This window comes from Zalophus californianus, chromosome 6 (genome assembly GCF_009762305.2).
Source record: "Zalophus californianus isolate mZalCal1 chromosome 6, mZalCal1.pri.v2, whole genome shotgun sequence".
NCBI classification, from domain to species: domain Eukaryota; kingdom Metazoa; phylum Chordata; class Mammalia; order Carnivora; family Otariidae; genus Zalophus; species Zalophus californianus.
In genome coordinates this window covers 39,030,060-39,056,162 of record NC_045600.1, presented here as the reverse complement: position 1 = coordinate 39,056,162, position 26,103 = coordinate 39,030,060, and the positions used below count along the sequence as shown (strand labels likewise).

The 26,103-nt window shown below is 35.1% G+C and overlaps 1 protein-coding gene across 2 annotated transcripts in view; it reads left to right on the top strand.

Moving 5' to 3' along the window:
- The first annotated feature begins 615 nt into the window (after window positions 1–615).
- Window positions 616–26,103, top strand: part of MNAT1 (MNAT1 component of CDK activating kinase) — a 200,343-nt gene continuing 174,855 nt past the window's right edge. The window contains exon 1 of one of the 2 annotated variants that reach the window (XM_027570811.2): window positions 616–814. In XM_027570811.2, the coding sequence (XP_027426612.1) occupies window positions 726–814 (89 nt within the window). In that variant the 5' untranslated portion in view covers window positions 616–725. The remainder of the gene's footprint in view (window positions 815–26,103) is intronic. The other variant, XM_027570812.2, reaches the window with a different exon arrangement.

Sequence of the window (26,103 nt, the reverse complement as noted above, 5' to 3'; positions counted from 1 at the left end):
AGATCTTACAATTGCTGAAATAAAGTGTATATTCTTGGGGGTGTTGGGTATAAGAACCAGGTGACGCCATTAAGTACGCTTGACAGTCTTGAAGTAAGTGACTCTCTGCAGATGCCAGATATTATTTATAGAAGTATCTGACATTTAGTGAGAATCTGTAATATTTAGGGTCAGTGTAGAGACTTTTGTTCTAGATCATTTTTCCAAACTTTTATCGGCAAATGCATTGTATTTTCTGTGCTTGCATGACTGTGCAAGTATAAAGGAGAGTATAAAGCACAGGCTATCAAATTGTTAAAAAGAAAATGCCAGTCTGAATTATTGATTATGTGCCCAGGGCATAAATCTTTGCAATCATGGTGATGTTTCCAGACAGTACAAGATGGAATCTATGTTCTTAGCCTTTCCCTGAAAAATACTGCTAGATGCACGGAGATGGAGCTTTGTGTGCAATTTACCATTTTAATAACCCCTCCCCGAAATCTAAGGTAGTGCCCTGGCCTACGGAAGCTAAGACCGAGCCCCAGTCGCAGGACCGGAAAACTTGCTGCCGGAACGTTTGTGCTGCAGTGTCTCGCCTCCGGCCGGAGCTCATTCGCAAATGGACCGGCTGCCCTGAGTGCCTGTTGGTAGGAGTCCGCTTGGCGTTGGGTCTGGAGAGGTTTGGGGTGCTCTGGCAGTAGCTGAAGCAGGCGTCGGGGAGAGTCCATAGGAAAGAAGTCGCCATGGACGATCAGGGCTGCCCCCGGTGTAAGACCACGAAATACCGGAACCCCTCCTTGAAGCTGATGGTGAATGTGTGCGGACACACTCTGTGAGTCGGGAGACAGTGGTTTCCTTGTGGGTGAGACGCGCGGGGTGGGAGGCGGGAGCTGGGAGATGCTTGGCCTCGGCTCAGGGGAGAAAAGGGCGTCGTTAGTTTCGACACCGGGGAGGAAAATGGGCAAACGGAGCGTTGTTTCTGTAAACGGACTCGAGCCGCTAGCCCCTGAGCCGCGCTGGCCTGCTTTGGACTGGTGGTACCCAGAGGTAGTACCCAGCAGTTTGTCAGGTTCCCCCCTTCATAGCCCATGTATTTCCACACTCTTGTGACAGCTGGGGTCCAGACATGTCGCTGGTAAAAGCGTGGGGGATTGGAATGTTTAATTTCACGCGAAATGTTTTTATTGACAAGGGCCAAATTGCTATGAAAACAAAATTACTGTGAATATATAGTTTGTTTATTATGTAGACTAATTTGAAAATCCCGTCTGTAAACCAATTTGTCTTGATGGAGTTTGGTTAGATTTCTCATCCCTGAAAGGGAGAAAGTCTCGGCAGTTAATTTTGGAGATCGAATGATGGCTGGCATTTAACGAGGGCACATTACGTGCCAGGCACTGTTCTAAGCCTTTATCATGAATTGTCTCACTTCGTTCCCAAAACAGCCCCATGAAGTAAGTACTAGTATTATTCCCATTTCACAGAGAAGGAGGCTGAGACTGCTCAAGGTCCCTTATTAAGTGGGCCCTACTAGAATTGGAACACACCGTGTCTGACTCTAGAACGCTCATTTTTGGGAAAGGGACAGGAAAGAGGGAGGTTGAGTTTGTGTATTTTGAAAAGTGCAGGAATTGGTCAACATATTTCTTGCCACATTTTTTTTTAAAAAGATTTTATTTACTTATTTGAGAGAGAGAGAATGAGAGATAGAGAACTCGAGAGGGAAGAGGGTTAGAGGGAGAAGCAGACTCCCTGCTGAGCAGGGAGCCCGATGCGGGACTCGATCCCGGGACTCCAGGATCATGACCTGAGCCGAAGGCAGTCGCTTAACCAACTGAGCCACCCAGGCGCCCTCTTGCCACATTTTTAAAAAAAGATTTTATTTATTTGAGAGAGAGAGAAAGAGAGAAAGCGCGCGAGCACGATGGGGGGAGCGAGGTGCCGAGGCATGGGGCGGGGCGGGGGGGGGAAGCCGACTCCCCGCTGAGCAAGGAGCCCGATGTGGAGCTGGCTTCCCGGACTCCGATTCCCGGACTCCGATTCCCAGACTCCGATTCCCAGACTCCGATTCCCAGACCCCCCGGGACATGACCGGAGTCTAAGACAAAGGCTTAACCGACTGAGCCACCCAGGCGCCCCTTCTCACCACATTTTTATGGTCACATAGTTCAGTAAAGGTGGTTTCATAAAGCACTTTGGGATTAAAGGTGATATATTATGGTGAGCATATATTCCTGTAGTTTCTTTGAGGTTTCTTAGAAATAAAAAATGATGGATAACCTACAGTGTGATAGACTAGGTCTTTGGGTAAGCAAAACTTGCATGATCAGTTGTAGTTATTATAATACGGTTTATTAACTTGCTTAATTGGTACTTTTTTCTTATTTTTATTTTCCTTTGCTTTATCCAGCAAAGGAAATGCAGTGGAATTGTGATTGAATGGTTTAAGATTAGAAAGAAGGTAAAAGTAATCAAGTAGAATGCATGGAAAAGGGAAGTGAGACAAACAGTGTATAAAGACTATTAGGTTTTTAGAAAGATTTTGTTCAATTTCTCTTCATTTTCCTGTATCAGGTTTGTTGGTGCTCAAGGAAAGCGAATTTGCTTTTTTGGAAGGATACTAAATGTAATTTTCTGCCAGACATTTCTGCCTAAGTAGAAATTATCTAATCGGAGAAGATCGTGACTTCAGCAGAATAAATGGCATTTTTATTAAGACAATTATGAAATAATTTATTTTTAATTAGAGATTGCTTTTGTTGTTTTCCTTAGTCCTTTTTGTTTTCTCATAAGAGTTAAGAATTGTCTAAGATATTGGGGGCCTGGCTGGCTCACTTGGTAAGGCAAGACTCTTGATCTTGGTGTTGTGAGGTTGAGCCTCACATTGGGTGTAGAGATTACTTAAAAAAATAAAGTCTTAAAAAAGTCGTCAAATTATTCTTGAGTTTCATTTATTTTGGTTTATTTGCTAACTTGTTAGATATAGGCCGCATTTTATAGTTTTTTTATTTGAAATATGAACAAAATGAATAAAAGAATATAGAGTATTGGCTAAGAGAATAAACTTATGATTTTGAATTCTTTGCACAGTCCCTATAGTGCTTTGGCTTTGGACAAATTACTAAACTTCTTGTGCTCATTTTTCTTATTTGTACAGTAGAGGTAGCAGCACTACCTATATTACAGTGTTTGAGGATCAAATAATATATGTAAAATATTTGGAGGTGTTTTGTGGAGTTTCTGTCTCTACTGTCAAACATAGTATTTGTTTAATATATATTGGCTATCATATTATTGTGGATAGTATGTGTGCTAAGCAGAAATGAAATTAAAACAGGACTCATTTGGGCTACTGTGAAAGACTTGCACAGTAATGATTTTCTTTAAATGAATTCAAGAGACTATAAGAAGTTAAAATGATAGTTTTAATTATAATTACCCTATTAATGATAGAGTGAGTAGGAGTAGTGATTCATAAAAGATAAGTATAGGATTATGGAAAAATTAATTAGGAGAGTGTACTGTTTATGGGAGAAAATGCAGGAGCAAAAAGGAGAGAAGATGTGAAACATGAAAATACTTTCCTCCCTTACCTGCTAGTAATTGAGGAAGCATATTCCCTTTTGTATCAGTTCAATCCAGCAAACACCCAAATGAATTGATTACATGTATATGAAAGAAGTTTGGATTCCATGTTTGTTTGTTTTTCAATTCAAGGATGAGCTTGAATTGTTTTAATTACAGAAAAGGGTGATTTTTTTTTCTTTTTCAGAACCACCTGTTTTAAGAAACAGGCCTTTCATAGAAATCTTTCAAAGAATTCTGGAAGCATACTGAATTAGATGGAGTCAGTTATATCTAATTCTCCTTTAACCAGGTCTTTAATAATTTAATTTTAATCCCAGCCATTTTTGGCAAAATTCGTCTCTGGAAACTTTACATGTATTTGATTTTACTAAATCTACTTTTTTCATTTTAAACATGCATAAGACACAAAGTAGTAGAAAAAGCAAACATGTCCTGATATATAAAAGTCAGTATTTTGCCATATTTACTTAAGATCTTTCTCTCTCTGTCTCTCTGTCTCTCCCCTTTCTCTGTTCCTGTTTCTCTCTCACCTACTGATGAATTACTGAGAGTTTCTACTATGAATTTTGCTGATTGCATCTTTGTGGTATTGTTTAATATGTCTTTTCTCTAAATTATTAGTTATATTGTTGGAAAGAATGATTCATAAGTGGCATTTATTTGTTCTGACCGATATTCTAGACTTATATAGTACCTATATGCAAATTAGGAAACTCTCCTTTGGGCAGGCAAAGTAGGAAAAGGCACTCATTCTGGTAAAATAATTTGAAAAAGGGGACTTTCTAGGTATATTATTGTTAATTTCTAATTTTCTGTTGTGGTAAGAGAAGATACTCTATTAAATTTCAGTCTTTTGAAATTTTCTGAGAACTTATTTATGGTCCAGCAAATGGTCTGTGTTTGTGAGCAGTCAATGTACATTTGAAAAGAATGTTCTGCAGCTGCTGGGTAGAGTGTATTATGAATGTCAATTAGGTGAACTTGGTTGATAGTGTTACTCAGATCTTCTATATATTTTTTTATTATGTTATGTTAATCACCATACATTACATCATTAGTTTTTGATGTAGTGTTCCATGATTCATTGTTTGCGGATAACACCCAATGCTCCATTCAGTACGTGCCCTCTTTAATACCCATCACCAGGCTAACCCATCACCAACCCCCCTCCCCTCTAGAACCCTCAGTTTGTTTTTCGGAGTCCATAGTCTCTCATGGTTCATCTCCCCCTCCGAGTTCCCTCCCTTCATTTTTCCCTTCCTGCTATCTTCTTCTTTTTTTTTAAACATGTAATGTATTATTTGTTGCAGAGGTACAGGTCTGTGATTCAACAGTCTTACACAATTCACAGCGCTCACCATAGCACATACCCTCCCCAATGTCTATCACCCAGCCACCCCATCAGAGCTTCTATATTTTACAAATTTAATTTGTCTACTCATTTTATCAATTACTCCAACTAGATTGTGGATCTGTCAGTTTCTCCTTTTAGTTCTGTTATGTTTCATGTATTTTGAAGTTTTGTGATTAGGTACATAGATATTTAGGATTGCTCTGTCTTCCTGATGACTATCACCTTTTGTCATCATGAAAAATGTCTCTTTTTGTCTCTTGTAGTACTCTTTGTCCTGAAGTTTTTGTCTGAATTAAATAGTCATGTCAGCTTTCTTATGTTTACTGTTTGATGGTATATCTTTTTCCATACTTTTACCTTCAACCAATTTATATTAGTAGATAGTTAACATCTTGCTTTTTTACCTGGCCCCAAAATTTCTGCCTTTTAATTGGTGTATTTGTCCCTTTATATTTAATGTAATTATTGAACTCATTGGGTTTAAGTCTACTTGTTTTCCATTTGTTCCTTTTGGTTTTTGTTCTTGTTCCTTTCTTGCCTTATTTTGATTAATTGCATATTTTAAAGTATTGGCCTATTAGCAATAGTTCTTTGTTGTTATTTTAATATTTTTAATATTTTTTGAGTGATTTCTCTAGGTATAACTGTGTATCTTTATCAAAGTCTATTTAGAGTCAACATCTGACACGCCCCATTTTTAACTTCCCATTTAATAATTTCGCAAATGTGAACAATATAGTTCTATTTACTCACCCATCTCATCTTTTATGCTGATGATGTATCTTTTACTTCTATATATGATTCAGTATTATTATTTTTGCTTTAAACAGTCAGTTGTCTTTAAGGAAAAGTAGACAACTGAAAAATAGTCTTTATAAAAACATCTTTTTTGAGATATAATTTTTCACATACCATAAAATTAATCCATTTTAAGTGTAGAGTTTGTGGCTTTAAGTATATTCTCAGAGATGTGCTTCCATTACCATAATCAACTTTAGAACATTTTTGCCACTTCATAAAGAAACTCCTCATCACTTAGCCAGCACCCTCTAAAAACTCCCTTTCCCACATTGCCCACCCCTAGCCCAAGGCAACCACTAATCTTACTTTCTGTCTCTATAAATTGCCTATTTTGGGCATTTCACGTAAATGGGATCATTCATTATATGGTCCTCTGTGATTGGCTTTTTTAAAAAAATATTTTTTTATTTTTTAAAGATTTTATTGTTACTTGACAGAGAGAGAGAGCACAAGTAGGCAGAGTGGCAGGCAGAGGCAGAGGGAGAAGCAGGCTTCCCGCTGAGCGGGGAGCCCGATGCAGGACTCGATCCCAGGACCCCAGGATCAGGACCTGAGCCGAAGGCAGTTGCTTCACCAAGTGAGCCACCCAGGAGCCCTCTGTGATTGGCTTTTACTTAGAATAATATTTTTATGGTTCATCCATGTTGTAGCAAATCAGGACTTCATTTCTTTTTGTTACTGAGTAGTATTCCATTGTATGGCTATATCACATTTTATTTATCCATTCATTAGTTGATGGACATGTGGGTTGTTTTCACTTTTTGCCTATTATGAATAATGCTGTTATGAACATTCATGTGCAAATTTTTGTATGGACAAATGATTTTGTTTCTCTCAGTTGTGTACTTACGAGTATAATTTTTGGATCGTATGATAACTAAGTTTTACTATTTGAGGAACTGTAAGACTGTTTTCCAAAGTGGCTGCAGCATTTTATATTCCCACCAGCGGTGTATGAAGGTTCAGTTTCTCTACATCTTTTGCCAGCACACTTTTGGATTATAGCCAACCTGGTGGGTGTAAAGTGGTGAAATGTAGTCTTTTATATTCACTTACTTATTTACTATCTTTGGTGTCCTCCTCCTTTCCTTTGGATCTGATTTTACAGTTGTCTTGATTTTCTTTTGCCTGAAGAATTTTCCTTAGCATTTCTTGTAGGTCTGTTGGTGAACGATTCTCCTAGATTTTGTTTATCTGAAAGTGTCTTTATTTCGCTCTACTGTGTGAAGGATATTTTTGCTGGATATGAAATTACAGTTTGGCATTTCACCGCTCGAAAGATACTGTTTTCTGATCTCTGTTGTTTGTCATGGGAAGCTAGCTGTTACTCACGTCTTTGGTTCCCTTTACATAAAAACCTTTTGGGGCTGCTTTTAAGATGTTTCTCTTTAATTTTTGTTTCTGGCAGTTTGAGTATGTTCTAGGTGTGTTTTTTTGGTTTGTTTTTGTTTGTTTATATTCATCCTAGTTGAGGTTTGCTGAGCTTAGATTGGTAAGTCAGTATTTTTCATCCTATTGGAAATTTCAGTGATTCTGAACTATTTACACTTTCTTATTTTGGAGCTCCAGTTACATGTATATTGGACTCTTTGATATTCTGTAAGTCCCGGTGGTCTGATTTATTTTTCTTCAGTCTTTTTTCTCTCTGTTCTTTAGTTACTTTCTATTGATCTATCTTCAAGTTCACTGACTCCCATATGCCATTTCTAATGTTCTGTTAAGCTCATTCAGTATATTTTTGTTTTTTACTTTTTGCTCTAGGGTTTTCATTTTATTCTTTTTTATAATTTTCATTTCTTTTATTAGATTCCTACTCGTGCATTCATTAAGACCATATTTTTCTTTTAGTTCTTTGAATGTATTTTCCTTTAATTCTTTGAACATATTTTGTGTTAATTCTTTTAAAATATTTATAATAGCTGATTTTAAAGTTTCTGTTTGCTAGATCGAACATCTTGGCTTTTGCAGGGTTGGTTTCTATTGACTGTTCTTTTTGACTATGGGTCATGTTTTTCTTTTTCCTTTTTTGAATGTTTTGTACTTTTTAAAATGTAAACTGGATAATGTAGTTGCTACCTTTTAGAGATCTTGGATTTTATTTTTCTGTGTGTGTGTTTGTGTGTGTTTTAATTTTGTAGGTAGTTCATTTTACTGGCTGATCACCTTGAACTTTGTAAGCTTGGTTTTAATCTTTGCTACGATAGATCTGCAGAGATCCCAATGTGTTTCCTTACTTTAGTGCAACTCAACGTCCAAACTTTTAATTCCTTGCAAAATTTGTTGGGTCCTGATTTTAAGCTTTGTTAGGGGAGCCTGGAATAAGTCTTATTTTAGGATGTGGTCCTTACTCTTAGTTGCCTTTTGGTATTTCAGCTGGATGTGTTGTTAAGGTATAATGTGGTGTCTCTACTCTGACTGGGTGGGAACTTCACAGTATGTCCACCACTCTTTTTTTTTTTTAATAAAGATTTTGTTTATTTATTTGAGAGAGGGAGAGAGAGAATGAGCTGGGGAAGGGGCAAAGGGAGAGGGATAAGCAGACTCCCTGCTGAGCAGGGAGCCTGATGCGGGGCTTAATACCAGGACCACAAGATCATGACCTGAACCAAAATCAAGAGTCAGATGCTTAACCGACTGAGCCACCCAGGAGCCCCCTCATATATCCACCACTCTTAACTACCCTTTATTCCTCTTTCATCCACTGTTCTTTAAGCCTTGATTGGTTTTTCCCTGCACATGTGTAGGCTGTTTTTTGACCAAGGACTTAATGGGCGGTTTCCTATACAGACTTCTGGACCTTCTGCTTTGCAGTTTTCAGCCGTATCAACTGCACTGAAATCTGACCTCTGACTCTTCAGTTTAACACAACCACTGTGCCCTTCTCAAACTCTTACTTGCTGGGCATGGTCATGGAAATTGTGCCAGGTAGAAAACTGAGGCAACTGTAGGGCTTTCATTTTGTTAGTTTACCATCTCTGAGGGATTATGGTGTTTGTGTTGTCTGTTGTCCAATGCCTCTAAACCCACGTCTCATACATTTGTTTGTTTTATGGTTGCTTATGGGGGGGAATACTAGTCTGGCATCAGTTACTCCAACATGTTTTTAAGGAAAAGCTGGCCTTGCTGTTGTTGAGTTATTTGCTTCCTATAGTCTTAGTTCTGTGTGTACATGTTCATTTTCTTACCTCAAAATTGGCAATCGCTTTTAACATTTTAACATTTCTTTCCTTTTGTAGTTTCTAATTTTTTCACCACCTTAGTTTTTTCCCTAATACTTTTCTAAGCATTCTTTTTTCTTTCTTTCTTTTTTTAAGATTTTATTTATCTGACACAGAGAGAGAGCTAGTGAGAGAGAGAGAGAGCACAAGCAGGGGGAGCAGCAGGCAGAGGCAGAGGGAGAAGCAGGCTTCCTGCTGCGGGGCTCCATCTCGGGACTCTGGGATGATGACCTGAGCCGAAAGCAAACACTTAACTGACTGAGCCACCCAGGCACCCCAATTCCTTTTTTCTTTTCAGTGGAGTGAATATTTTCAAGTTGATTAGAATATAATGTTGCAGAACAGCTCTAGAAAATTCATGTCTCATATCTTCTGAATGGCAATTGCATTGAACATCTCAGGATCATTTTCCTAAAGGAGATGCTTTTTGCTTTCACTACATATATGAATTGGTGTCCTGCATATTTTCATAATCCAAATCTACTGAGTAGCAGGAAGAACACCAAATCACAAGTTAGAAAATCTATGTTCTCGGGGCACCTGGGTGTTAAGTGTCTGACTCTTGGTTTCAGCTCAGGTCATGATCTTAGGGTTGTGAGATCGAGCTGGAAATTCTCCCTCTCCTTTTGCCCCTCACTTGTGTGTGTGTACTCTCTCTCAAATAAATCTTTTTTTAAAAAAGATTTTGTTTATTTATTTATTTGACAGAGACACAGCAAGAGAGGGAACACAAGCAGGGGGAGTAGGGGAGGGAGAAGCAGGCTTCCCGCGGAGCAGGGAGCCCGTGCTGGGATCATGACCTGAACTGAAGGCAGACGTTTAACGACTAGCCACCCAGGCTCCCTTAAATAAATAAATCTTAAAAAAAAAAGAAAAGAGAATATCTATGTTCGTGTTTTGACATAACTGGCCAGTTTTATGCCAGCCATTTAACTTCAATTGTTCATTTGTTTGGAATAGAAAATTTTTATCAGCCTTTAATCTCTTAAAATTTGGTAATTTAGTTAATAGTTAATAAGATTATTGTGGTCAGTAGTTTTTTTTTTAAATTTTATTTTATTATGTTATGTTAATCACCATACATCATTAGTTTTTTTTTTTTTTTTTAAGATTTTATTTATTTATTCATGAGAGACAGAGGGAGAGAGAGAGAGAGAGAGAAGCAGAGGGAGAAGCAGGCTCCCAAAGAGCAGGGAGCCCGATGCGGGACTCGATCCCACGACCCTGGGATCATGACCTGAGCCGAAGGCAGACGCTTAACCGTCTGAGCCACCCAGGCGCCCCCATCATTAGTTTTTGATGTAGTGTTCCATGATTCATTGTTTGCGTATAACACCCAGTGCTCCATTTAATATGTGCCCTCCTTAATACCCATCACCAGGCTAACCCATCCCCCCACCCCCCTCACCTCTAGAACCCTGTTTGTTTCTCAGAGTCCATAGTCTCTCATGGTTCGTCTCCCCCTCCGATTCCCCCCCTTCATTTTTCCCTTCCTGCTATCTTCTTTTTTTTTTTTTAACATATAATGTATTATTTGTTTCAGTATTGTGGTCAGTAGTTTTGGTCTTTGACTTCACATCATTAATAAAACTCTTTCATAAGATACAAAAAATTTAGTCATTTTTGTTAGTTGTGATTGTTCTTTTCCAATATGGGGGAGAGTGCTGAACATTCTGTTTACAGAATATGAGTACTTCACTATGGATTGATTATGTTATGGCTGTGATATATATTTTTTACTTTGACCGGAAGTGATAGTGTACTTTAGTCTTTAAGATGCCATGTGTGCTAATACACTTATTTCAGTTCCTTTTCTTATCTAGTGTAACTTAATGTTATAGTTCTTTAAAACTATAGTTACTAATAGTAATTATGTTATTTGTAATGTGTCTCTTTGTATCTTATCTCCATGCTGCTACTCCTTTCTAATTCTCTTCTTACTAGCAATCCTTTTTAAAGATTCATTTTATCTGCTGTATGGCTTTCTCTTTCTCTCTCTCTATTTTTTTTCTTTTTTCCTGTTTTAGAGGAAAACTTTTGTGAGATTTTGCCTGTAGGTATCAGAAAGTTGCGTAGGAACTTTGGCTTCACAAATGGACGTTCTTTAGGATTTATTTCCCTAGAAGTTGTATTACCAAATTCATGTTCTAAGATTCAGACAGGTAATATGAAGCTGTTTATGAGATGTGTTCACACTTATTTGTTAAAATACAAATTATTTTTTTTTCTGCAAGAACCTGAAATAGTAGCATCTTACTTTCCTTTAGGAATACAACTATAAACAGAGACGATTTTTTTTAAGTTCTTTTTTTAAAAATATTTTATTTATTTGACAGAGAGAGAGAGAGAGAGAGCACAAGCAGGAGGAGTGGCAGGCAGAGGGAGAGGGAGAAGCAGGCTCCTTGCTGAGCAAGGAGCCGGATGCACAGCTTGATTCCAGGACCCTGGAATCATGACCTGAGCTGAAGGCAGATGCTTAACCGACTGAACCACCCAGGCACCTCTAATTTATTTTCTCATTGCCTTTTTTCTGCTTTGGACATAAAATGTTATGTCTAATGAATATGTAATGATAGTCTGCTTGAGTTTGAATCGTAGGTTTGCTACTTATTAGCTGTGTGATTGAGGGAAAATTAATCATATTTTTTAAACCTTTGATTTCTCACCTGTACAGTGAGTTTACCAGTAGCCTATATCTCACAAGATTCCTGTGAGGATTAGATTAGGCACAGTTCAAGTAAGTTTAAGAATTCAGGTAAATTTAAGAGTAAACTTAATCTGTAATCAACTGTAAAGAGTTGTTTTTAGTATTTTAAATATAACAACAGTTTTTAGGTTAAGTGTCAATCTTTTTGGCAATTTACTTCTTGTTTACTTAGCAGCTAGTCCCTGAGATAGTAATTAGAATGAGAATAATTGAAAGAAACTTAACCCGGGATTTTAATGGTTTTATTCAAGTGTCAAATGTATTAAGTCTATTTTCAAAGAGAAAAAAGACTCAATAGTAATTCATTAGTTGTTGCTTACTATTAAATATAAGTTTGCAGTCTCTCTTGTGTACACTCAATAAAATCTCCAGATTATTGATACCCAAATTTGCTTCATCCTAAGAATCATCTTGCGTGCCTAATTAAATTACAAATTTCTGGGCTCCAACATAGATCTCTGGGGGAGAGACCTTCTATTTTATACTATCAATCTAGGAGAGTCTTGTGTTCAGGCAGTGTTGGAAAACAAGGTGTGAGTATACAACAGTGAGTGTGGCAGACATGGTTACTGCCTGCATTAGTTTTATAGTGTTTGAGCTCTTTTGAGTCATTAAAAGGAAATTAGTTTTTCTCTCTTTACAAGGAAGAAAAGGAAGTTTAGAGTTATAAAAATATTCTTTGTAATTAAGGTGTGAAAGTGGGCTTTAACAAATACGCTCCATATTTGTTAAACTATTTGTTGAAAAAGTGCTATTAAAGAAACAGAAACCAGGGACGCTGGGTAGTGCAGTCTGTTGAGCGTGGTACTCCTGGTTTTAGCTCAGGTTGTGATCTCAGTGTTGTGAGATGGAGCCCTGTGTTCTGCTCTGCGTGGAGTCTGCTTCAGATTCTCTCTCTTCCTTCAACCCCACCTGCTCATGCTTTCTCTCTCAAATAAATAAATAAAATCTTAAAAAAAAAAGAAACAGAAACCTGAAATCCTGAAACTTAATTGTCACCATTCTGCTGATTTAGGGGAAGCACATATTTTTTGTGGGTATATCCTAAAGTTATGAATTTTTGTAAGATTAGCATCAAGGGAACAAAAAAGTTTAGGTGGTTAAAAATGCATAAATGTTTTTGTGAAGTAGCCACTGAAGAGGAAAGATCTAAATATTAGCCCCATTAGGAAGGTGGAATGTGATGTCTAATTTGGCTGTCATGCTGAACATGGAAGCCTGTGTAAAAGTACATCCCTCAAAGTGTTATTTGTTTTGTCAAAAGGATTGATAGGAAGTTGGCAAACTCAGTTAATTTAAAATTGGAAGGAGTCTAGCAGTCATCTTTTTAGTTCTATTTTACACCTGTTCCCCTCCCCTTCTTTTTTTAACAGATGGGAAAACCAAAGCCTATTTAAGGTTAAATGGTTGCATTGCCCACATGGTCAGCTCTACTTTTTTCTTTCTGTGTAAATCCCAGTTAAGATTTATTCAATTAAATTTTAACCATGTTTGCTAAATAAAATTCTTATTGATGTAATGCAACTAGATTGCCACTCAGACGCATTTATTTATTTATTTATTTATTTATTTATTTATTTATTTATTTATTTATTTATTTATAAAGGGTTATTTATTTCAGAGAGAGAGCACGCAAGCACCCAAGCAAGGAGAGGGGCAGAGGGAGAGGGAGAAGCAGACTCCCCCCTGAGCAGGGAGCCTGACGCAGGGCTCCATCCCAGAACCCTGGGATCATGACCTTAGCTGAACGCAGATGCTTAGCTGACTGAGCCACCCAGGCGCTCCTCATACCTTTTTAAAAAATGAAAATACTACAGTATTATCAAAATCACTTTGATACACTTAGAATAATTTTCTTTTTATATTTTAGTTTCCAGTTTCCAGTTTAAAAACTTTCCAGTTTCCAGTTTAAAAAACTTGAAATGTTCAATAATGACTTTTCCACCAATCCTGTATTTTGCTATATCATTTTATTTGATTGACAATATATAAACAGTGTCATAGTATTTGGCTTTTGAGGTATAAACATGCAAATTGGGAAGCCTAAATGTATTGTTTATATGATGAAATGATTTAGACAGTAACTAATTATATGCATATTTCATTTTTGATTTGTATCAAAGATATATACTTGTACAAATAAGTGTATTCCCCACAAAAAGACAAGAAAATGTAATATTTATGGACTTTGTTAGAACTGTTTTGAATTATTAGGTTTTCTTTCATTCACTGTTAGAATATATAAAAAAACCAGAATTTTGAGATGAAGAAAAATGGTTGTATACCTCATTCAGTTTTCTTTAGAACACAAATATGATAGTGGCTATATCATTGAAAATTAATGAAGCCTCCATCAGTATGGTGCAGTGCCTCTGCATCACTGATTTATATATATTTAATGAGTTTGCTATTCTAATTTCAGGTAACTGAAGCAAACTGCATCTAGCACTAACTCTGATTTACTTACAAACAATTCATTCCATTAAAATATAAATGCCTTGAAATCTACCAATATTAAGTATAATTTCTTCATAAATAATTCTACAGTGTTTACTTTCAGGCTTAACTAAGTTGTTTCTAAAGAGAACATCATTTTTTCAGACTGTTTTAGATAATGTTACCAAAACATGTCATTTGATCTTATTTCTTGTTACTGATCTGTGGACTTGGAATAGAAAATATGGGGGAAAAATTTTTAAAAAGTTACAGGATTGTGGTGTGACATGGCAGATGTTATAGTTTTGAGATCTTTTGGAGGATACATGAGGAACATTTTAAAGGTCTATTTCTATGTTCTTTGACATTAGGAATATAACTTTGAATATTTGTATTTATTTTCAGTCTTATTTTAAAATGCTTTTATTTTAAAATGTGTATTGTGTTAGTTTATTGAAAAGATACTATTAAAAACATTTCTAAAAAAACAAAACATTTCTGACAACAGAAAAATAGCATATAATATTTTTACAGAGCATTTATTTTAATTTTTACCTTCTGATTCTTGTGATTCTACTTAGAAATCAGTTTTATATAATGTGTGGTTTTTATGGAGCTGGAATTTGCTGAGCTACATATTACTTTATTTTTTAGAAGTGCTCATATTGCCAAATGAATGCATAATTGATATCTCACAATTTAATAAAATATTGTGTTAGCAGATGAAGATTCTTTATCTATATTTTGTCTATGCCTAATCAGATCATAGTAAAAGGGGTGAGTTTCTCTAGAAAGTTGAGGTTAATTAACAAAATTTTAAAGACAAAAAATTCTTATTAAGGTAGTTTATATTTCTAAGATCTAAACTGTAATACGTTACAATAGATGTCTCTGCATTATTTGGATTATGAATGTCTTATTTCTCATAATTGTATTTGGCGTATTCATTAATAATTAATTCCTTATGGAGGTTAATTGCAAAAAGGAATCTATAATGTGTTGCAACTGAATGCAAAAACATACAATTTAAAGTAGGAATGGTGTCAATAATAATAAATTGCTACAGCTAGTATAAGTTTAGTGCTTGTAATTCCCCCTTGGGAAATATATTTTTTGTGCCTCCTATTTGCTTTATGTATTTTGGGTTTATATTATTTGGAATTAGAATAGAAATGAATTAGAATAGAATAATTGGAATAGAATAGAATAATTAGAATAGAAAGAATAGAATAATTAGAATAGAAATGAACATGTTAGGGCGCCTGGGTGGCTCAGTTAAAAAAAAATGAACATGTTATATGTAGGAGTTAGAATTGTAACAAGCTAGAAATTACTGAAATCATGTAGGCCAAATAGAATACCTCACAGAAGACAATTATTTACTTAATGTAAATACTACCAGGTGTTTTGTTTTGTTTTCTTTCAAAAGGAAGAGCCAGAAATAAACTTGTGCTTTCTGACTATATTCTTTTTACTAGCACTGTTCCCAATTATTGTGTTCATTTATGGGTTTTTGGTTTCTAGATTTTGCTTATAGAGAGACATTTTGGTGCAATGATTAAAAGTATCGACTTTGAAATCAAAGAAACTTGAGTTAAATCCTTGTGCTACCACTTACTAGTGACCTGCAGCGAAGGCTTTTTTGACTGACCCCTCGATTCCTAAATCTTTAAAATGGTGCTAAAAATAATGCTACCTGTTTTACAGACTTGTTGTGAAGGACAGCAATAGGGTAAATTTCTAACAGCAAAATGTGTATTTAGAATTTTGTTAGACATTACTAATTTTTTTCTTTTTGTTTTACTTATTTCAACTTTCCTGAGGTGGAATTGATTTTCATTAAACTGCACATATTTAAAGTGTATAATTTAATCAGTTTTGACATATTAATAGACCCATGAAGCGGTCACTTCACTTAAGATAACTAATATTTCTGTCACCCCTAGATTTGCTTTTTTGTAATCTTACTTCTCTCTACTCCCATCCCCAAGCAGCAACTGATTTGCTTTTTCTTAGAGTAGTTTGCGTTTGCTATTATTTTACATAAAATTATATAGTTTGTTTTATTTTGTTTCTTTGGCTTGGCTTCTTTAACATCATTATTCTGAGATTCATCTCTTTTATTGTGTGTATCAGTGGTTCATTCCTCTTTATTACTGAATAGCATTCTTGTATAGATATACGTTTGTTCATTCATTTACTAGTTAATAGACAGTTGGCTTGTTTCTGGTTACGAGTATTACAAAAGAGCTGCTATGAACTTTAATGTAAAAGTCTTTGAACATGTGCTTTTGTTTCTCTTGGGTAAATACCTAGGAGTGGCATGTCTGGCTTACATGGTAGGTGTATGTTTAACTTTTTAAGTTTTATAGTTTTAGATTTTACATTTATTTATTTATTTAAAGATTTTATTTGTTTGACAGAGAGAGAGAGAGACAGGAGAGATGGAACACAAGCAGGGGGAGTAGGAGAGGGAAAAGCAGGCTCCCCACTGAGCAAGGAGCCTGATGTGGGGCTCGATCCTAGGACCCTGGGATCATGACCTGAGCCGAAGGCAGATGCTTAACGACTGAGCCACCCAGGTGCCCCTAGATTTTACATTTAGATCTGTGATCCATTTGAAGTTAACTTTTGTATATGGTGTGAGGTCAGAGTGTTGTTTTTTTTTTTTTTTTTTCCTACAGGGATATCTAGGGTATCTAGCACTATTTGTTGAAATGCCTCTCCTTTTTTATTGGATTGCTTTAGCATTTTTGTCAACAATCAGTTGACTAACTATGGGTCTGTTTCTGAACCTCTGTTCTGTTCCACAGATTTATACCTATCTTTGCTAGTACAACCAAACTGTTTTAATTTCTGCAGCTTCACGGTAAGTCCTGAAACTAGGAAGTGTAAGTTCTCCCACTTTGTTTTTTATTTTAAAATTGCATGGTTATTTTAGGTCATTTGCATTTCTATATAAATTTTAGTATCAGTTTGTCAACTTTTGGTAAAAATGCCTGCTAGAATATTGATTGGGATTGCTTTAAATTGGGAGAGAATTGTCGTCTTGACAATATTGAATATTCAATGAATTTGATATATCTTTTTTCATTTATATAAGTCTTTAATTTCACTCAGCAGTGTTTTATAGTTTTAAATTAGTGGTTTTAGACAACTTTTATTATATTTATTCCTAGGTAATTTTTATTTCTTGGTTTTATATGTGTTGTTTTTAAAAAAATTCACTTTTCAATCATTTGCTAGTAGTATGTAAGAATACAGTAGATTTTTGTATATTAACTTTATATTGTGCAATCTTGCTAAATTCTTTTATTCTAATAGTTGATTTGTAGGTTCTCTGAGATTTTCTTATTGATTGATTGATTGATTGATTGAGATTTCTACACCCAATGTGAGGCTTGAACTCACAACCCCAAGGTCAAGAGTTGAATGCTCTTCCAACTGGGCCAGCCAGGCACACACACCCCCCCGTCCCAATTTTCTATGTAAATGATCATGTCGTCTGGAAATAGGGCTGTTTTACTTCCTTCATGCCAACTTTACTTCTTTCTTTACTTACTTACTTGGCTCTGATGCAATGCTAGAACTTCTATGATAATGCCAAATAGAAGTGCTGAGAATGGCATTTTTGTCTTGGTCTTGGGAGGATGAAATTCAGTCTTTCACCATTAGATATGATATTAGTTGTAGGTTTTCCAAAGATGCCCTTTATTAGTTTTGGGAAATTCCTTATTATTCCTAGTTTGCTGAGAATTTCTTTTTTCCTTTTTAAATCATGAATTGGTTTTGAATTTTGTCAGTGCCTTTTCTGAATCTATTTAAATGACCATGTGATTTTTCTCCTTTATTCTGATAGTATGGTGAATTACATCAATTCTTTCTTGAATGTTAATTCAATATTATGTTCTGGCTTTAGCCCTAACATAACATGATATACTATTATTTTTATATACTCTTAGATTTGGCTTGCTAGTATTTTGATAATTATCTTTACTTGGATATCCTGTAAAATTTTTTTTGTAATGACTTTGTTAGGTTTTAGTATTAGAATTACTCTAATATTCGTAAAACCAGTTGTGTTGTGTATTAGATACCTATTTCTTTGTAACAAATTATTTTATTTTATTTTATTTAAAGATTTTATTTATTTATTTGAGAGAGAGAGAATGAGAGATAGAAAGCACGAGAGGGAAGAGGGTCAGGGGGAGAAGCAGATTCCCCGCTGAGCAGGAAGCCCGATGTGGGACTCGATCCCGGGACTCCAGGATCATGACCTGAGCCGAAGGCAGTTGCTTAACCAACTGAGCCACCCAGGCGCCCCTGTAACAAATTATTTTAAAATTTAGTAAGTGAAAGCACAAACAATTTCTCAGAATTTCTGTGAGTTAGGTATTCTTTAGTGGCTTAGCTGAACGATTCTGGCTCAGGATCTTTTATAAGGCTATAATCAAGGTATGGGGTGGGTGCTGTATTCATCTCTAGACTATTGGAGAAAGGTCAGCTTCCAAACTTCCTGGCATGAGCTGTAGTCTTCTGAAGGCTCGAATGAAGCTGTCACTTTTGTCACTTTTGTGACTTTTATGAGAAGTCCTGAGTTCTTTACTGTTTGTTGGTTAGAGGTCTCAGTTCTTTGCTGTCCTAAGGATTTCTTCCCTCCCAACATGGCAGCTTTCTTTTCCTAGAGTGAATGATTCAAGAGAGAGAGGCAGAAGCCACAATATCATAAACTAGCTTTGGATGTCTGACCTGTCATTTCTATCACATTCTATTTGTTAGAGTCCTAAGTACAGTTCATATTTGGGGTGGAGGGGAATTAGGCTTCACCTTTTGATAAGAGAAGTATCAAAGAATTTGTGGACATATGTACAGCCACATCAACCATATATCTGTATGTTCATCACTGTTAGAGCCTAATAAATCCAAGAGATCTCCTGATGATTCTTGCCTCCTGATCTTCATGCCCTTGTGTAATTTCTCCCAAATGGTTATCAGAGTTGCTTGGGTCACCAGTTGAATACTGTAGAGTAATGGTTTGTCACTTTCAAGACTAGGCCTTAAAAAGACTCTGCAGCTTTCTCATGGACTTGGGAAGGACAGTTTCTGTATTGTAAGCAGCCATATGGAAAGACTCATGTGGTGAGGAACCGAGGCCTTCTGACAACTGCCATAGGAGTAAGCCGTCTTAGATTTTCTGGCTCTAGTCATTTCTTCAGATGACTGCAGCCCTGGCTGATGTCTTGACAAATAACTGCTATTGGTTTCTTGACATTCAGAAACTATGGGATAATAAATGTTTATTATTTTAAGCTTTTAGGTTTGAGGGTATTTTGTTACACAGTAACAGATAGCCAGTACAATCACTTCACCTTTATTAAAACAAATGACACATTACCAAAACTTGAATACTATTAGGGATTCTTTTTATGGGGATAGATTTCCAGGGTCCTGTGTCAAACAAGCCATTGTCATTATGTAGAGAAGTGTTTCTTATTCAGGGACATACAAACTACTTTGATTTAGAAGTAAAGTAATCTAGGGAGAACCCAGTGATACTGTTTATTGTGACTAAATTGCAAAGGTTAAAAATTCATTATCTTGTAAGCTTTGATAGTAAGTCAGTGTTTTTAGTGATAACCTTGTAAATTTCCTATCATTGACTAAGGTCTTGAATAAACTTTATTAAAATCCACAAAATAGCAATTTGAGGAGCTAATTCTTTATAAAAATAGTTTAGTTAGTTTATTTATTTATTTATTTTTAGTACACTCCATACCCAGTGTGGAACCCTACACTGGGCTTGAATGCAGAACCCTGAGATCAAGACCTGAGCCAAAATTGAGTTGGATGCTTAACTGCCTGAGCCACCCAGGTGCCCATATAGATTTATTTTTATAAGTGATAAATACAGTAGTGTTGAATATTGTATGGAATTTATATTCTCAAGTTGTATAAGTTAGAAATTATATATAGTGAAAGAATTATCTTTGATAAGACCAGAAATTGTGAGGATGGATAAACAGTTTTTCACTAAACTGAGCATAGCCAGTTTTTCTTTCAGCATAGGAATGAATCACTGTTTTTGCTGAACGTTAGATGAAATATTTGGCTCTTTTTTTGACATTGTATTGAAAAGACTTATCTTTCAATGCAGTCAGATACAGTCTTATTAAGATAGAGGTATTGGGAAGTGAGTGCAGCTGAGGGAATAACTGAGTGACATCTCTATTTTATGCTCACTCTGGAGTGTAGATATAATTGAGAGGAAAGACTGGTGATACAGGTTGCTTTTAAAATATGTCTTTATGCTGAACACAGAAGTAAATTTATGTAAATAAATGTGCGTATAATATACTGCCATTGTATAAAAACAGAATGCTTGTGAAACGTGCACTTTTCTTTTTTGGGGAAAGTGTACACTATTAATTGTGATCTTTAGGTTATTTGATAGACTAAATTTAGTGGGATATGACACGAAAGTTTAAGTTTTGTTTATTTCTATATAGCACAGTATGGGAACCTCTGTTTATAATGAGGAGTCTATGTCACTGAGAAAAGTTTCAGTTTAATTCAGCCCGCACACAACCGGCATACACATTTGTTGAAGACATGTATTGTAGAAAGAGTAACATAAAAAAGTTTAAAATAGAACTTCTGTATTTTGGAGTATGCTACAATTGTCTGGAAAATTTACTGTCAGAAAATTTGTCCTTACTTTTGGAACTTGCCTTATTGTACATGAAATTCTGAACCTATATAGCGGATCAATTAAGAAGTGATTGTTCCCATTGCTAAAGAGGCTGAATGTTCAGAAGTGATCACCAAGGAATTTCTTTAAATACTACATTCTTATATTTTACAATGTCTTATGGATTGCTCATCATTTAACAGTTAAGCTAAAGGATGGAAAGATCTTGATGCCAGTAGTAGGAATTTCTTCCAGTTGGAAATCAATTAAAGTAAAATTAAAGGAAGTGTAATTTTTTAGTATTACTGGGAAGATATAATTTGATTCACTAAGGTGACATTCATGTTCTCTTTCAGGCTATACACCTGTGGCCTAAAGCTGTTGTCTTGTGGGAACTTTATTAATACAAAAATGTGTTTTATAAAATACAGCCGTGTCTACTTTAATACCATATAATTTCCTTTTAAAATGTGTAAATGTCCTTGCAAATTTTTGGATGAAATCTGTTGTACTCTTTTGTATTTGGAGGTAAATGGTTTAAAAAGTATTATACAGTTTCTCTTCAATTTAGTTTTGTATTATTTAAAGCATTAGTGTAACTGTTTCCAAGGGGTGCCTGGCTGGCTTAGTTGGAATTGCATGCCATTCTTGATCTTGGGGTCATGAGTTCGAGCCTCATGTTGGGTGTAGAGATTACTAAAAAAAATAAAAAAATAAAAATAAAGGATTAGGATAACTGTTTGACCTGGCCCGGAACTTGACTTTCAGTTGTCATCAGTTGTGAATTCCCCAGTGATTGGCTCTCAAATTTCACTAAGAGATCAGGCTATGTTACTTGTCGGTTTTAAGAAATCATGTGCAGCTTTCTGCTAATGCAGAAATTGTTCACACGCCTAACGTAGAGCTTCAAGAAAATGAAAATTTCCTGTTTGAAACTAATGGTTTAGAATGTAGCTTCTTTTGTTATATCTGGAAGAATTAATGTTTAAAAGTGAAAATTCACACTGATAATTAATTTCTTACTCTCATTTAGCTCTTTCCTCATTTTTTGGTTATTATTTCAATTTATATCAATTTATAGACTGTATTCAAGTCAATATGAAAATTTTATCCAAATGTAGATCCAAATTTTGCAGTATTTTTGTGCATTTTTTTCTTTACTGTCTACACACAGACACACACACACACACACACGCTAGACTGACATTTTCTAGTGGTCAGTTGAAATATGACATTGAAATGCATTGTCGGAGGAGCGGGGCGTCTGGGTGGCTCAGTTGGTTAAGCGTCTGACTCTTAGCTCAGGTCTTGATCTCAGGGTCATGAGTTTGAGCCCCACATTGGGCTTTATGCTGGGCATGGAGCCTACTAAAAAAAAAAAAAAAAAAAAAAAAAAGGAAATGCATTGTCTGGTAAAGTTATGCTGTATTCTATTTTGAAAGTTTTTAAAAAAAATTTTATTTTTAAGTAATCTCTACATCCCAATGTGGAACTTGAACCTACAACTCCAGCCAGGCGCCCCTGAAAATATTTTTAATAGAATGTTCTTAAGCATTTAACCCAAACAGCAGCCCATGAATTTTGGGTTTTAGGGCAAGATTTTATTTCCTAGAATATCACTTGTGTTATTCTTATATTATGTCAGAAAAATATAGGAGACAAACTGCAGTTTGATTTCATTTCATACTTGTAAAGTATTTACACCCTTGTTATCTTAGAAAATTTGGTTATGAGTCATAGAGCTTCTCTTTCTATCCTTAATCCCAGAATATATTGAGCAAAAAGTTAGGAACAGAGAATATGAAATAGGAGAAGCTGTTCATGCATTCCCTGGGTTTTAGATTTTTTTTTTCTTCCTCTTCCAGGCAGTGCTCTAAGTTTGATTCTTATTTCAAACTTTCTTTTAGCACTTACTCCTACTATAGTTGATGATACTAAGTTGAATATGAGGTAATCTTGGCCCAGAGGTCTTACAGCTATGTATGGAAGGTAGACAAATAAAATCTTACAATACAGTGTAGTAATTGTTATGATAAATTGTTGGAGTCATCTGAGGAGCATAATTCAGGTGGTGGGGTATAAGGAGTATAGTGGCACCAACAAGTATACCAGAGGGTCCAAGTCAGAAATGTGGAAGTCATTCTCAGTTTATGTTCATGGTTTATATCCTAGTGTCACCAAGTCTTGCCCATACTGTCCCTAAATAACTTTCAGATCACAGGCTTTATAATCATTCTATGATTTTAAAATATTTTTTTTGTTTACTTGACAGAGCAATTTCTACTTATGTAGATAATTTTGTTCCGTTAGGGGAATATACTGTCATGTGGATGTAAGTCCTCTAATTAGATTTTATTTAAATAATAGAAAATTGTAACCAGTTGGGATAGGGAGAAGATAAATGAAACTGAAATGTGAAAAATTAAAGTTGCACACAACTTTGTGCAGTTAGATAATATATGTATTCCAAGTAGGGAATATAGATTTATACCTTAATGAAATCATATGGTCATATTAATTTGAAATTTGCACAACTGGCATCATAGTACACTTTAACCTTGCTTTTTTCAATTAGTGGTAGATCTTGAGTATTAGCAAATACTACTTTACCTCCTTTTTAGCACTTAATATTTCATTGTATGGATGTTTCTCCTATTGATGAGTATTTAGGAATATGAAATTTTGATAGCTTTCTAAATTTTTTTTAATAAAGTGTACCAGTTAATTCCCTACAACAGTATATAAAGGTGCCTGTCTCCCCGTACACTTTTGCAACACTGAGAATTTCATAAAGGCTAAATTGGTTTAAACTACTGCAGTCACACTTAACAGCTTTTGCATTTCATATTTGTATTGAGCAGCAGGTCTCCAATATGATTGTAAGAATACAGGAATAAAGTATTTTTTTCCTTGATATTTGTGCTTTAAGCAAATGCACAGGGTCAAGTTATAGTTTAAAATCATTTGACTTGATGAGTAGTATAAGTCTGAAAGAACATTTAGAAATACAGTTGCATGAAATGGCTATTGTTTGTAAGCAATTTATCCACCTCTTATTTTTGTAAAAGAATCATATTACAGTTAGTATGGGATCTATTCTTTGGGCAGCTGGAAAGCAGGACAAGGAAAAATCATTCTCCTTTTGTCCGGTAGAAAGTACATTGTGCCCTCTGGTACCAGACTTGGGTTTTTTTCGGAGGATAATGGATTCCACACAGGTGAGTCAGTCTTTTATGTTCTTACCAGGTGCATTATTGGTTTTCATGATGGCAGTCTAGGTGTTCTCATTCAGCAACGGTTTTAGCAAATTCTGCAAAAGAGCACAAATCAAAAAACAGAGATTCTCTCATTTTGAGTACAAGAAATGAATTTCTTAAACTTCTGACTATTATACTTTTCTTGCTAGATGTTTATGAACTGTGACTCCTTTGAAAAATATATGTAATATATGTAGTTCGTTTGCTCTTTCTTTCTGCCTGCATGGACTCTGTGTCATGATCTATTTCTTTAATTTAGAACATGAAGTAAAGTATGTTGACTTAGAAGTTCTTTTCTCGCCCATAAACTGGGTTAAGTTAGAGTGGAAAGGATCCCCTGTTACAGAAGGTAATCCATGTCCCAGATTCTAGGAATAGGCAAGTTTAGATAGTCGTCTGAGGTTACCAATCATTTGATATTCACTTGGCTCTCAAATCACAATACTAAAATACATTTTGGATTTTAGCTAGGGAAAACATTTCAGAGTAATCTTAATGTAAGAACTCTTTGAACAGATTTCTGAGTGAAAACTATAATCTACCTCAGAGTCCTTAATAAGTGAGGAAAAGAAAGTACTTGCTACTTTAAAGTTTGGGGTCATCTTTTTTTCAGGTTTGCAAGTTGTTTATTTTTCAATTGTAACACTAAGGTATGAACTTAAACTATCATACCCCAAAGAGCTTATTTTATGTCCATGTTTAGTAAATATTTCAAAGGTTGCAATGAAATGTTATTTAGGTTATTTTTCTTTGTGGGGGGTACATTTCTTTTTAGGGTTATATTTTCCTTTTAAAGTTTCATTGCTTTCATTAAAAAAATACTGAGTACTACTATGTGGCAAGCATACCCATGGTTACAGAATGATACTATCTTTTGTCCTGGTTATTAGGTTTCTTGTTATTGAATATAACTGTAAAGGTTTTATGGGTTGCTTTTCCTTTCTTACATCTTGGTTTGTAAATAATAGCTTAGTTTAAATGTGTTATTTAACCTTTACTTGTGTGGGTTGACAATTTTTAGTATATATAAATAAATGGCCTGACGGCTAATTGTGGGATCAAACCATCTAGATCTGTGAGCTGATAAATTCTAATTCTGGTACTTTATATTTTGTAGCATTTTTTTCAAAACAGATATTCATATTTTCCTTTTTTCCTATGTTTTATTGATTCTATTTTTCTTCAGTTTTCCCTTTATGGAAATCATCTTCTTGCTTCTCACATAGCAAATTGCTGCTTCAATTTGAGTCAGTGACTTTAAGTTTGTAGTGCATCAACTGAAGACCATCATCTCCTCTTTCTTTTGGAAATCTCATGCTTAATTCTCAGGAGAAAAAATCCTATAGAATTCTTTGACATAATTACTATACTTTCTGGGTAAGTCTTATCTTTATGAGAAAATTTTTAGTTCTTTACTCCAATACTTTGTAATGGATTATAGTTGGTTTCAAATAGGTTATCAAGAAAATGAATGTGGAAGATATTTTAGTACATTCTCTGGTAAAATAGTTCTATGTTATGGTATTCTTTAACTTTTATGTATGTTTCACTGAAAAGTGTGACTATCATTTGGCTAGAAATTTATGCTGAGCACTGGTATTGTATGTAAGCAAAGTAAAAAAAAGAAAATGAAACATGTTTCTTCTAGCCCAGTTTGCAGGTTGGTTTATCAACTGCTGTATAGAGATAGCTTATTCTCATGTATACACTTTTTAAAGCCAAAAATAACCTATAAATCATCTAGCACAATGTCTTGCTTTTAATGGGTGAGAGAATAGATTTTTCTTTTAAAGCTTTTCTGGCACCGAAACTTTGCAAATTCTGATTGGCCTCTTTCTCAGTTAAACTAATAAGTTAGTGAAGTAAAAAAAAATAGTATCTAAAGAGTTGATTTATACAGTTCTCATTAGTGCTAATGAAATTTCTTACTGAGGTTCAAATGAAGTTCTTACTATTATCTTTATCGCTCATCTTTAATTGTTAATTTATGAATGAAATGGCTATTGCTGCATTGCTGGTTACTACGAACGCAACAGCTATAGCCTGTGTCATTTTAAATGAATAAATAAAGA